This window comes from Buceros rhinoceros, unplaced genomic scaffold, assembly GCF_000710305.1.
Source record: "Buceros rhinoceros silvestris isolate BGI_N320 unplaced genomic scaffold, ASM71030v1 scaffold2146, whole genome shotgun sequence".
NCBI classification, from domain to species: domain Eukaryota; kingdom Metazoa; phylum Chordata; class Aves; order Bucerotiformes; family Bucerotidae; genus Buceros; species Buceros rhinoceros.
This window is the reverse complement of record NW_010417916.1, coordinates 33,303-46,714: the sequence shown is the minus strand read 5'-3', so window position 1 is coordinate 46,714 and position 13,412 is coordinate 33,303. Positions and strand designations below refer to the sequence as shown.

General features: G+C 48.0%; 1 protein-coding gene across 1 annotated transcript in view; it reads left to right on the top strand.

Moving 5' to 3' along the window:
* LOC104495356 (membrane-associated phosphatidylinositol transfer protein 2-like) overlaps positions 1-13,412 on the top strand; it is a gene marked incomplete at its 3' end in the record, with an annotated part of 60,880 nt that overhangs the window by 16,022 nt on the left and 31,446 nt on the right. Inside the window, exons 4-6 of the mRNA XM_010138315.1 lie at positions 694-927; positions 6,877-7,200; positions 10,130-10,225. Coding sequence (XP_010136617.1) covers positions 694-927; positions 6,877-7,200; positions 10,130-10,225 — 654 coding nt within the window. The remainder of the gene's footprint in view (positions 1-693; positions 928-6,876; positions 7,201-10,129; positions 10,226-13,412) is intronic.

The window sequence follows — 13,412 nt, the reverse complement described above, 5'->3', positions numbered from 1 at the left end:
GAAGAGCTGTTGTTTGTTGAGAAGTGCGATCCTGCCCTTTATTCCCAACCTCAGATGCTTCTGCTGAGCTCTGGGGTGGGGGCTGCAGATCTCTAAAAAACATTAATTCACTCTGCTCCCATTGCAGTTACCAGTTCTCCATTGGTGAAGAGTTTATTAGGACTGAAGTTAACCTTTCTGCCTTCCTTAGTACATCTGGTCAACAGCAGCATGTGAGGAGTTACCAGTAACCTCACTTGATGGGTACCACAGATAAGATGTTCAGTGAGTGGTGTCTCCTCCACAGCAGGGCTAAGAAAGGGCGGCTGTGTTTGACCGTCTCCGATGAGACAGAGCTGTAGCACTGCGAGTGATGTTAGAAAAGCTGAAAGATGGAATGTACGAAAGATCTTTTTGGAGCTGGAAAGACAGAGCGTACAGATCTGCCAGAGCGCTGTGGATCTGCAGTCACCATGGGCAAAACCAGCTCCTTGGAGCAAAGCCTCTGTTTGCTGGAACTGTGCGTGCTAGCTCCTCTGGCAGAGCCGATCGCTGCCCAGCAGCAATATATAAACAATTTAACAGCCAGTTGTTTAAGCGTGAGTTAAAAGAAACTAAATTGGTACATACTAAACCAGAAGCAGCTCCTGCGAAATGGTGTTTTCTTCTTTTGTTAAGGAGAAGAAAATGTCTGTGTCTGTTCTCTTTCTGTAGATCCTATCGATATTGTTAAAGATCCTATCCCTCCACATGAATACAAAGCTGAGGAGGATCCAAAGCTGTATAAATCAGTGAAGACTAAAAGAGGACCCCTCTCAGAAGACTGGATTCAAGAGTACAAGAACAACCCTGGGAAATACCCCATCATGTGTGCATATAAACTGTGTAAAGTCGAGTTCAGATACTGGGGGATGCAGTCGAAAATCGAGCGGTTTATCCACGATGTTGGTGAGCATTTATAGTCTCCCAAAGTTTACTGTCAGCTCCTTAACATTTCTGATTTGAAACACAAAGGTGAGGCATGTGCAAGGTATCGTATCCCAGGTCACGTCTGCGAGGAGATTCTCAGATCTGATCACTCTTTGCAGAGCTGTGTGTTGGTTCAGAAAAAAATTGTGTTATTCTATCCCTTATATCGTGGTATGTATAAATCCAAACCATAATTAGCCACTGAAAGGGTTTCAAGTTCTGTGTAGGCAAGATCTTGCATTCTCTTTTTTCAGACAAGGATTTGTCTGTTAAACTTTGCCAGATTGTTTTAAAAATCTGCCAGTTTTCTTTAGTGCAATCAAAATCCTGAAGGGCTGCTCAAAGAACTTAGCTTTCCTTCCGAGTCCTAAGTGGTTCCGGAAACCAGTCCCTGGAGTGTCCCTAGTTTCCACCTGCCTTGTGACAGGGCTGGTGGGTCTGTGTGTGGCCAGACGTCTGTGTCCCCCAGAGCTGTGGTGCTCAGGGCTGCCACCTCGCCGTGCTGCGACCCACCACTCAGCAGTGAGTAAATGTGCTGCTTTGATTGACGTGTCATTCTCGGGTCAATGCTTTTAAGGAAGTATTGTTTGTGTCCCAGGAGTAACTAAGTGCAGGTGGTAGCAGTAATTTGTTCTTTGCAGAAAATCTATAACACAACTGATACGGTTTCTGAGCCTTGCCACAAGAGACAGGATTTATGGCCAGGTGGAAAATCTAAAGAATGTTTTAAAGAAGTGTTACCATCTCAAAAAAAGTGCAGAGCTTGGCTGTCCTCTGGCCAAGAAAAGGCCAGAGAAAGGCTGTGTGAAGGATGCTGCTCTACTTCTATAGTAGATCCTCCTACAGCCTCTACAGCTGTTGTAGAACTTTTGAAGTGCCTGATGCTACTGTAAGTAATTCTGCAGCTCTTTTCAGCCATAGCATGCTCCTGAGAGCTAATGTGGAAAAACACTGATAGAGCAGTGGAGAATAGTGTGCACCGCTCTCTGAACAGTCCCAGGTTGCTTTCTTAAAGCTCCTTTGGTTTCCCGTTACACACAGACGGAAGTTTTTACCTGTCATAGACTGTGTTACAAGTGGCTCTCTGCAGTCAGCTCCCTTGGCGTTTGGGGGACACGGGTTAATTTAGTGTGTGCTGCAAAACATGGGGCAGAATAACAACTTCATTGTATCTGTTAAATGGAAAAGGAGCATGTGACTCTTCCCCTTGTTCGGAGGTGTTTGGCATAGATTAAACTGTGGTCCCTTAGAAGCGTTTCTTTTGTTATTCATGAAAGATTGCCTGCCATTTTTCTCCACTGAGGCTTTGTGGAGAGCCAGCTCATTGTCTGCCTTTCAAAAGCCTTTCCACTCTGTTCTAACGATGGCAAATACCATTTTTCAAAGTGGTTAAGATGCATAAAATCAGCAAAGTCTTGGAGGCAAGACAAAGTGGAGCGAGTGAAAAGTGGAAGCAAAAGCTCTGGGCATCCACAGGAGATGCGTGGCCTTCCCCTGCAGTGGGATAACCATGGGGAAGCTGTTTGTGAGTGGGAAGAGCGCCAGAGCACGTGTACCAAGCCAGCGAGGTATGAGGATGTTTAAGTTGGAAATCTGTGGGCTACAACCTGACTGGCCAGGCTTATACGCTGATCCCAGTTCTGGAGTTTCAGCTGGTGGCACAAACCAGGTGGAGACCTTTGTGCATTGTGCAGCCGACGGTGGACCAAGCTGCCAGGGCTCTGGGCCAGCCCCTCTTTGGCATTTTTCTCCTGGTTCCTCAGTTCCCAGCTCCTGCAAGTTTGTTTCTTGGGGACTTAGCACGCTCTGGGCAGGGTCACCAGGCCAGCAAGAGAACGGAGGCAGAAGCCAAGAGCAGGATCGAAGCTCTGCCCGAGGCGGGGAGAAGTCCTGAGTGGTGCAAACTAAAATCAGAGAACGAGTTGAAAGAAGAACAGATCTTAGTGAAGTGATGGATGGATTGTGATACACGGAAAAGTCACTGAGCGTGGAGGGAGTAACTCTGGGGGATGGTGTTGAAACGTTCTCATTCTTACTGAGTGCAACAACTGTTTTTTCTGATGACTAATTGGACAGTTACTCAGTGCGTTGACAGCCTGAGACACAGACTGGAATTGTGGGCTATTAGTCTACTTGGCTGTAATATTTGTGTTCTTTTTTACTCCTTTCCCATAGAATTTAAGTTTAATTGGACTGGCACTGCATAATGTTCTGCTCCCACTTGCTTCCTAATGGTGCTCGTGGGCTACGATTCGTTTGTTGTTAAACAAGCGTGTTGACTGTGTATGGGTTATTGATGATACACTGTGGTAAAGTGTGTTCCCCTCCCAGGAACTAAGCTCTGTCTAAGCCACCGCGTCTTGGGCTAAACGTGCCCAAGTTGTTGCGCAGTGATGAAGTAGAAGGTGGTTTTAGAAAGCTGCAGCAGAACTTTTGCTTCTCTAAAGGTTCGCAGGTGAACCTTTGCTTTTCTTTGTGAGTGGTCTGAGCAAGGGAAGGTAGAGAAGCAAGCAGATCTAAGTGCAGGTTGAGTTTGAGTGGATGCATTCTTTATGTTGAAAAACAAACCCAGAACTATAGGCAAAAGCTGTTTAAATTCAGCTGAAGTCTGCGCTCTGTCCTGGCTTGTCTCGTGGTCGTTTAGACTTCCTTCTGTAAGATTAAGTTCAGCACCATGATCTGCAGGCAAATCATTTACCAGTGTCAGCACCTCATGGATTCAACCAGTCTCCGAGTTGTTGAGGTGGTGAGTTGAAAGGCAAGTGATTGAAATGTTTGCACCATGCTAGACTCGTCATGTTTTCCGCACAACGCAGTGGGAAAAGTTATAATTAAATCAACACAACAATGATGGCAACTTCTGACCTCAGTCTGCACACGTACGTTTGCACGTGGGGTTTCCTTGGGTTTTTTTAAACCAAAGCGTTGCCTGCTCTAGAGAAAGAATAACCTTGTTTAATTACTGATATTACTGAAATCAGCAGATGCACGTGGGGTTTCCTTGGGTTTTTTTAAACCAAAGCGTTGCCTGCTCTAGAGAAAGAATAACCTTGTTTAATTACTGATATTACTGAAATCAGCAGATACATGCAATCTTGTAAAAAAAAAAAAAAAAAAAACAAAAAACCCCCCCAAAACCACCCTCTTCCCATTACTTGTGATGGATTGACTTCAGCATGTGTCTGCTGAGACTGTGGGGCTGTCCTCCAGTCATGTGGCATCGCCCGCACTTCCCGGGTGAAGGCCAGAGGCTAGGAAAACAATCTGAGTCTTTGACTTCCTAACTCCTCTGGAGTGATGGAGACACGCAGCCGTGATGGCACACGGCCCGTCTTCAAAAGAACAAGGCTTTAAGGAAGGGTGATGTGGGATGTCGTATCAAAGCGATGCGAGCAGTGCAGGAGGGGAGGTCAGTGGGTTGGGAGGAAGCAATACAGGCAGCGCTTGTGATCTAAGAGATGAAGTGAAAGAAGGCAGAGGGGAACTTCAGAAGAGGTTTCTTTTTTTCTTTATTCACAAGTGGTTTTCACGTTCCCTACGATGTTAGTCCCTTAAAGCAAAGATACGTGGTCAGTGGCATCTGTGCCTTTATGCAGAGAGTTTCTGAGGAGTCAGTGGTGCACTGATAGATACATCAAGGCTGGATGGAGGAGCGTGAGTGGAGGCTGCTGAACAAGGAAGCCTTGAGTTGAGAGCGAGGGGGCTGTTCACTTCTCTGATCACAGTCTGTTTTCAAGGTATATCAAGCAAGGTAGAAGTGGACGTGGCGGATGTGGAAGTCCAAAAGATGGTTGTGGTGTTGGGAGAATTAATTCTCCCAAGGGAAATGTTGTCCTGGGTTTCAGTGTGGAAGAGATGGGAGTTTAATCTTGATCTTTAATCTTTCATGATCGTCAATCGTAATGGGAGATGAAGAGGCTAAAACATTCTCCTGTAGTCCAGCAAAAAGTAATCTGGCGGGGGAAAAAACCTGAATCTCAACTAGCTTAAACAGAATTAAATTGCCAAGCCCCCTTGTTCTGCCCCTGGAAGGTCACAGTCTGCTGGGTCAAACTTGCCTCTCCTACGCGGAGCTCACTTCCCAAAGTCAGGCAGAGAAATGCGTAAAATATTGATAGGTTTAATCTCACAGTGCAAATGAAGTTGGGGCTGAGCCGGTCCGTTGCGTGAGCTGCTGGTCGCAGTGGCTGCCTCCCTCTCCTACGCGGAGCTCACTTCCCAAAGTCAGGCAGAGAAATGCGTAAAATATTGATAGGTTTAATCTCACAGTGCAAATGAAGTTGGGGCTGAGCCGGTCCGTTGCGTGAGCTGCTGGTCGCAGCTCCTGATTGGCTGAATTCTGATGGCTGGTGCCATTAAGAACTAACCGCAGAGCAGAGCAGGCAATAAAGTGCCCAGACCTGGAGGGAAATAAACATCAAACTAAGCTTTTTGTTTAAGAAACAAAATGATTACTGAAAACAACAGGGATATTTAGGCTGAACATGATAGAGACTGTGAGAGTAGAGAGGTCGAGGGTTTTCTGCACAGCTGTGAAGCACGTGTTGCTGGACACACCTGAGAAACCCTGAGCGCAGTGGGACCATCCGGGTTTGGCCGTGCTCCTGGAAGAGGAGGGTGGCTTCCAAGGGCTGTCTTTCCTCTTGGTGGTGCTTAGAGAGCTTGAGCTGCAGCTCCCCAAACCTAAACGATTAGAACGTCACCTGTGGATTGCTGGCTAGCTGGAAACGGCAGTGGTGGTGCTGTGGCCTGTGGTCTTTGGCCAGGGGCTTCATTAGCGAGAAGACCACCACCCTGCCTGCCAGCTTTTGGGTGCAGTATGTTTCTGCTCCAGGTTTAGCAACAGAGGATTGTGGATCCTTAATCCCACTGATAACAATTCCCACTGCTGCTTTTGGCGTGTCCTCCAAGCCTTCGCCGCCTCAGCTTCCCAGTAATTGAAAGTGGGGGACAATATTCAGCAATCAATAGCAGTCTGGAGCTTTGACCTGTCATGAGCTTTTAAGCAATAATCGTGGTTGAAAGTCCTGAGTGTCTCTACCTGTTTTAAAAGTCTTGGTGGTACAGTGATGTTAGCCAACAAGTTTAAGTCTTGGAGGAAAGTTTCTGTTGCCTGGTCAAAACATTGTGTGCTGACAGTGAGACGGTTCTTCCTTTCAGATATATGAAATATTTTAAATTGGCTTAACCCACTTCATTTTTCTCATGCAGCGGAAGAAAGATATTATCTGCAAAATACAGCATCTTTATTCCCTCCCTTACTTTGCTTCACATCCCATTATCTCAGCAGCTCATATTTGTGATGCTGATTCGCTGGTATATAGAATCCAGGAGCAGAAACCAGGTTTCCAAGGAAAGGAGAGGCTGTAGTCTTAGCACTGCTGGTGTGGGATGTGCTTCTGTCATGTAACAGAATGGTTGTGGTGGGCTATGGAGTCTTTGTGAAGAAACCACTTGAAACTCGCCTGGTTAACAAAAATCGGCGTTCTCTGTTGTGGATGTTGGCCTTTTTTTTTCCCCTTCTGGGAACATACGTCACTTTGAAGGCTGGATCCAAAAATCACAACTTCCCAGAACTTTGTGGGAGTTGCGGTTGTGGTCTGTGTGTGGCTCTTCCTCGGTGGAGCAGGCAGTCACAGAACAAAGTCCTGGATCCAGGATTAGGTAATTTCTTCCCAGGTTAAAAGCAGCCACAGCAGCCTGGCTAGTTTTTCAGCTCATGGTTGGGTAGCAAGAATTGAGGAGCTAAAGTGCATGAAGTGACCAATTTGCCATGCTGACCCTGGCTATATGAAGGTCCTTCACCGCAGCTTATAGCGTTGTGTGCGTGAGGACACTGTCATATCCTTGCCACGGTGTTTTGGGGAAGGGAACACGGGGACTCCTGCCGTCTCATAGCACTGGTGACAGGGTGTTCTGGCTTTGCAGGCTTGCGGAAGGTCATGGTCCGTGCCCATCGGCAGGCTTGGTGCTGGCAGGACGAATGGTATGGGCTCACCATAGAGGATATCCGGCAGCTGGAGAAGGAGGCACAGCTGATGCTGGCTCAGAAGATGGCCCAGTTCTGCGGAGAAAATGATACGGAGCAGCACGGAGTCAAAGATGCTCCTGGTGAGAAGGATGTTGAAGCCAACACAGTTTCATCTGTTGACACAGAGGATGCTGCTGGTAACAGTGAAACAGCCTCTGGGAAATCACTCACCAAGCAGTGGTCCACCTCTTCCAAGTCCTCACGATCTTCCAAGAGAGGAGGTAAGATGCTGTTGATGACTTGTTCTTCTAAACTGCATGGAGTTTGGGCTTTTGGGAGCTAGGAGCGTGTCTCCTTGTGGCTGGCACCTTTGGGACAATGCATGTTTCTCCTGTGAGTCCTTTTAACTCAGGCCTTCTCTGCTGGAGTTGCAGGCTCGGTTTTCTGAGGTGACCTGTTACAGGTCTGGGAATGTTTCTAGTCATCTCATAACTGTGACTCTGGCACGTGGCAGAATTCTTGCCAATCTCAAAAGCAGAGGAGCTGTGAAAAAACAGAAGAGCAGGCAGCAGCTGGCTAGCAGCGCTGGGTCTCAGAAGATGACAAACATGGCACAGAGAGTTAGTCCCTGTTACTCGAGCTTCTAGTGGCTCCTGTAAGCCTGGTCCTTCAGCAGAGTTCCCTCGCTGGATGTCTGCTGCTCTGCTCTGTCGCAGAACCGTCGAGGCTGTGGGTCGCAGTTAACCGCCTCTCATTCTCCAGCAGGCAGCTGCAGCAGGGACCCTGTGCTCCTCAGCCAGGGTTATACGCTGCCACGTGCCGTTGGTGTCAAAAGCGGTTGTTTGGCTCCGCGGGTGCTGCAGGTTAGCTTGCACAGCGAAGCTCTGCCATCAGCTGCTGGGGAGATGAAGGCAGGTACCACGAAATATCTGGGTGGGGGCTGCTGCCTTCCTCTGGTGAAGATGTGCAGGAGCACAAACCTCACCTCCTGGGGTTAGGTGGGGCCCTGGCTTGCATTTAGATTCCCTTTCAAATACCATTCCGGAAGCTTTCAGGAATTTGCTGTTAAAGCCCCCCCATGGGTACCCTGGAAGGGCTCTGCTCTGACTCCTCGATTTCATCGTTCACCTCTCCCTAGGCAGCCACCCTTTTTTTTTTTCCTGTGACAAACTCTTCCTTTCCTCAGACCATTCAGTACAAAGAGGTGAATCCCCAGTGAGCTGCAGACAGGAGGCTTGAACCCTCAGCAACCCCCTCTCCTTTTAGTCAAGCGCAGCTGATAGCAGAGTAGTAACTCTCACAGCAAGAGGGCAAAAAAAAAAAAATCTTGATTTTTCTGAAAACTCCAAGGGGCAGCATTTCTTCCAGGGGCGGTGGAAGGGGACATAGGGGTGATTGAAGCTTCTCCGTCTCTCCTATGCACTAAATATTGTGAGTTGAGTCTCCATTTTTAATTACAACTCCGTCACAGATTTCATCGCTGGTGAATGAGAGAGAAGCAGTAGTTTCACCTCGCGATGATTCACCGGAGCGAGCCCCGGGGAAGAACCTACCAGATGCTTCATAAATCCTTGTGTTGAGATAAAAATGCTGGCTTGCACCAGCATTTCATGCTGATGTGCCAGTCCCTCGCTGTGCTCTCTGTGGTGAAGCCCCTCTTCCCCCAGCGTTCACTGGAAGCTGTAGTTTACAGACCTCTTAGATTTCGCTTGAAGGCTTTCACTGGTAGCGAAGCATGAATTTCTCTGGAACTGCAGAATGTCTCAGCTTTTACAAGGAAAAGTAATGAATAAAGGAATTGTGATGTGCTGGGAAGTACGTCACACAGATATTTTAATCCTCCTTTGCGCTGGCAGCATATTGCCGTATGGGAGCAAGGAGGGCTGGCTCGACTTACTGCTCCCTCCAGCTGAAAAAAGCAATGCCTTTCCTCCAGAAGATCTCGGTCCTTTCTGTATCACCCGAGTGAGACCCTTGTCACCATCCCATATGTTGTTATATGCTCTATTTTTAGCAACTATTATGCGAGTGCCTTGACGTCACTCTGGCGTGACTGAGCTCTGCCCTGCCAAGCTCCTCGCTCGCTGCTCCCGGAGGGGTGGGCCATGGGGTACTTGGGGGCTGCTGAGCCGATGCTGAGATGACTCTGCACAGGTTCTCCGTCCTCTTTCTGCGTGGCAACTGGGTAGCAAAATCGGAGGAATTTTACTGACAGATTTAACACCGTTAGGACAATAGCATGAGGCGGCTCGGGCAGCTGTCGCAGTAAGCAGAGCCTTTCAGCGTCTCTGTCCGTGCTAAGTGGGAATCTGTCAGCCTCCTCGGGGTTTTGCTGCATGAGGTTAGGTGGCTGCTGCAGGTGCTTTGTGTGTGCCATGAGGTGCAAGAGCCATCCAGAAGAGGGGAGGAACCCGCTCGCTCGTCGTGCTTCGGACGGTGCTCCCTTCAGCAGCCAGCTGTGCTGTGGCGAGCTCAGGAAGAAGAGTTCAGCCTGGAGTGGTGCTAGGTTATACCTGGAATAAAAAGGGAAAAAGCCATGATGTGATTATATTTAGCGCAGGGAACTCTGCAGGGGAAGGTGGAAGGGCGTAGGTAGGTGTGAGAACAGGAATCTACAGGCCGTTGGGTTTTCTCGTCGCTCTTCAGGACAGCTGCTCCGACAGCTCCCCCAAAGCAGTCGGGCAGCATGTTGTTTAAATCATTCAAGTTTAAAGTTTAAATAGATCTCTAATCCAATTTCTGTGGAAGCAATTTCCTTCCAGAAAACAGATTATTTCTCTGCAGGCTGCTCTGCTTAGCTACCCACCCAAAAGTTAGCGGAGCAGCAGCATGGTTTGTGTGCTCATTAGAGGCACGGAGAAGGCTTCCAATCAGCCCGCTTCCTTCCTAATTGCCGACTTGAAAACCCGGCTGATTTTGCACGTCCCACTAACAATTATAAATAGCCGCCATTCAGAAGAGCACGAGAGCGATCCGAACAGCTCGCTTTAATGTAGCATCTTGCTGGCAGGTTCTAACAACAGTAAACAAACAGGATCTGTAAAGCGGTGCGCTGACATCACACCAGCATCACCGGAGTTTTGTGTTTTGAATATTGCAGCAGTGAATTTTCATAGGGAACACACAACTCTTCCTCCAGCAAAGATCATGGTGGGAACTCTCCGCCTTGCCGGTGTTGCGTATCGCATAAGGCTTTTGTGTTCTTTCCAGCAAGTCCCTCACGCCATAGTATCTCCGAGTGGAGGATGCAGAGCATTGCCAGGGATTCGGATGACAGCTCAGATGATGAATTCTTTGATGCACATGGTACGTGGAGCCTAAATCACCATCGTTTGTTTCCTGAAATGGGGGGGTAAGAGGACGGAAGGCGTGAGGGCGGGGGGTGAGCGGGGAAGGAAGCGAGACCGTTTTGATTTGTTTGAAGTCTTTTCCTTTCTAACCAAGATGTGTGCAGCACCAGCACAGCTTCTGTGAGCATCCCCAGCACCAGCCAGCAGAGACACTGCTTAACGCAGCACCATCCCGGGTTCAGTGTGATCTCTTTGAAGGGATCTTGAATAGCCTTAACCTTTGGAGGTGGATTTTATTTGGTGCAAATGAGTGTGGGTAAAATTCAGCAATACTAACTGGGATGTGGGTATGTCCTAATGCTTGTGATTTAGTATGACTGATTATTTTACTAATTTATTTTTTAATCAGTAGGAGGTATGATTAATTGTCCTGTCTGGGCCTGAAGAGACCCAATTTGCCTTTTTTAACTCCTTATTCTCCTGTTCCAAGAAATACAGTAGTGAATGCAACAAGGTACTTCAGGAGCCACAGTTATTCAGTGTTGCTTCCAGAATTCTCAAAGTAATTTTGACTTATCTGTTTGAGGAGAAAGCTGTCTTGTTTTTCTTCTCCATGCATGTGTGTGAAGAAGCTTTGTTCCACTGCTCTCATTTTATATATTGTACTTAATGCGTGTCTAAGCCTGAAAGGCTCCGTCTCTGCTGACGGCAGATGGACTCTTCTCTCGGCTCGTAACGCACATCCCAGCTAGATGCGCAATGCGTGCTGATGAAGTCAGTGACCTTTCTGTGAAAGGCGGTGGTTAGAAGATGACGCCCCAGTTTTGTAAATCAGAATTTTGCTGATGTTCAGCTAAAGTTCAGTCTCAAAAAATTGATAGTACTGTGGTCCAGAAGAGCTCACGCATCAATTATTTAAGCACGATCTCAAATTCTGGCTTAGAAAGGGACACGCTGTTGTAGAGCAGTGACTTGCACAATAGCAGCTGAAACGACCAAGGCTGGCTTCATTTAAGTGTCTCTATTTAATAACTTACGTGGCATCTACAAAAACTACAGAAGGGATTTGTTGCAGCGATATACATACAAGAAAAGAGGAGTGAGTCATCGTATTGGCATCACTGCTATCCACCCTTTTTTCTGCCTTTTTAATTGCTCGGTGATGAAATTGAGATAGAGGGGGCTCTGCCTGGGATCTAGGTCCCCAGAGAATCCCTGTCGTGCTCCTGACGGGCAGGGAGAATTAAAAATGAGCCCTGTGCCACAGTTGGTATCAGCACCTCTGTTGCAGTGCTTCTAGGAGCTTGCTAACAGAGAAAGCAGCAACTTCCGCGAGCACACAGAGCATCTCCATTTACATACAGCTAGTCCTCCGCAATCCGCACAGTTGGCTTTGGGAAGTCTGCCTGGTTTGACAGGAAATTGGCTTGCGAGTTGCAGCCTCCCCATGTGTGCTGTTCCACGCAGCCCTCTCTTCGGGAGGGACCTCTCCTTGCCCCTTGGCCCGCAGATGACATGTTCCAGCTCCGGGACCACGAGCAGAGATGAAGCACTGCTTGCAGCTCATCCTGCAGGAGAAGCTTGCGGGGTCGGTACCATGGGAACTGGCACAGACCAGGATGTGAGTCAACCCCAAGCAGAGTTCCTCAGAAGTGCTTCCCATACACACACACACACACACACATTTCCTCGCAGTGCAGTGGGCGTAACCTGAGCCCGCGAGGATTTCTTGTCGCTGGCTTCCCACTCATCCTCCTTCACTGGCGTCTTCTGGTAAAGATAGTGACAAATACAGTAATGTCTCATATCTGTCCTGTAATAAATGCTAATAACGGGAGTAATATCCCATTCAGAGATCACTTGAGCAGCAATAAGGGTGTAATTAAACCTCTCAAGGAAATAAGTTTAATATTTAGATGAAGTTGCTGGAGGAGCTTGGAGTGCAGTCTTCCCCTTAATTCTCTGCCAGCATGTGCTGCATGCTGGTGCTTTCCACTTGATCTGAACCAGGTAGCTCCGCACTCCCTCGTGCAGGGAAATGGGGATTTACTCAGTTTTTTTCCATAGCTGAAAAAGGAAATGGCATGCTGACACTGAGTTTCCAGGTTGCTCTCTTTTTGTGATCAAACTGTCAATAGAAACTCCTAAAAATAATTGGTCTTTGCTTAGCTCTGCATTTAGTCCCCTTCGTACACATTTTTTTTAAGCTATTGCTCAGATTTGCTGACAAGATGGTTATATTTCATAATCTATGTTTCCCATCTGAGGATACTTCCAAGTAATTATTTTCTTGGTAACTCTACAGCAACAGGGAAGGGTCCCTAGTTGGGGACTCTGAAGACTACAGCTTTTAGGTCTTCAAGGCATCTGTAATTACTGCTGTTATTATGTTTATAACTCTTTATTAAATTTACAAGCCCCAGATTTTCAGGAAAGAAATACTAAGTGCAGAACAATAAATAAATTAGAAAGCACTTAACCTCCGTAACAGTAAAAGATACATCCTCAATGTAGAAAAAGAAAAGAGAAAGGGGGCGGGGAGGAACCAGCAGCTCGTACCAAAGGCGTTTCTGTACCACTCGCGTTGCCATTGTTTGGTTTCCCATGGGTCCAAGTGGGAGCTCCAAGTGTTTCCTTCCCAAGAACCTGCCAGGATTAAGCACAGTCACCCAATAAAGCAGCCATTGGGCAGTGGCTGTCTCAGAGGACCCCTGGTTTGACACAAGCAGTTCTGTGAGCCCTTTCTCAGGTCCAGACTTGCTGCATCACGTTCAGGCTTGGGCTGAGAGCGAGCTCAGCCTCTCGTGGGGAAAGTCCACATGGGTTGGATAACCTAGCCCAGGCCAGCGGACATGGGGGGTGGCTGTGTGGGGTGACTGGTGGGGGGCACTGGGATGAATTCTATCAGTGTTCTGACTCTTGATGGACTTCTTAGTGATGCCTCCACGGGGCTCAGCTGCTTGTTGCCACGTGGATGTACCAGCAAAGTCCCATGGAGAGGCAAGGCTGGACTCTGCCCGTGCCAGGCTCCCACTGCAGTGGACTGGGGCTCTGCAGCGCAGCACCCGGGGGTGTGGGCACGAAGCACAAGCCTGTCTTCCAAGGTCACCCACCTGACGGCCCCCCGCTTCTGCCCTCATCTGCTGTAACTTCTCTGATGTCTGCTGTAGAGCAAGGCTGTTGATCTTCCCTATGGCTGGGTA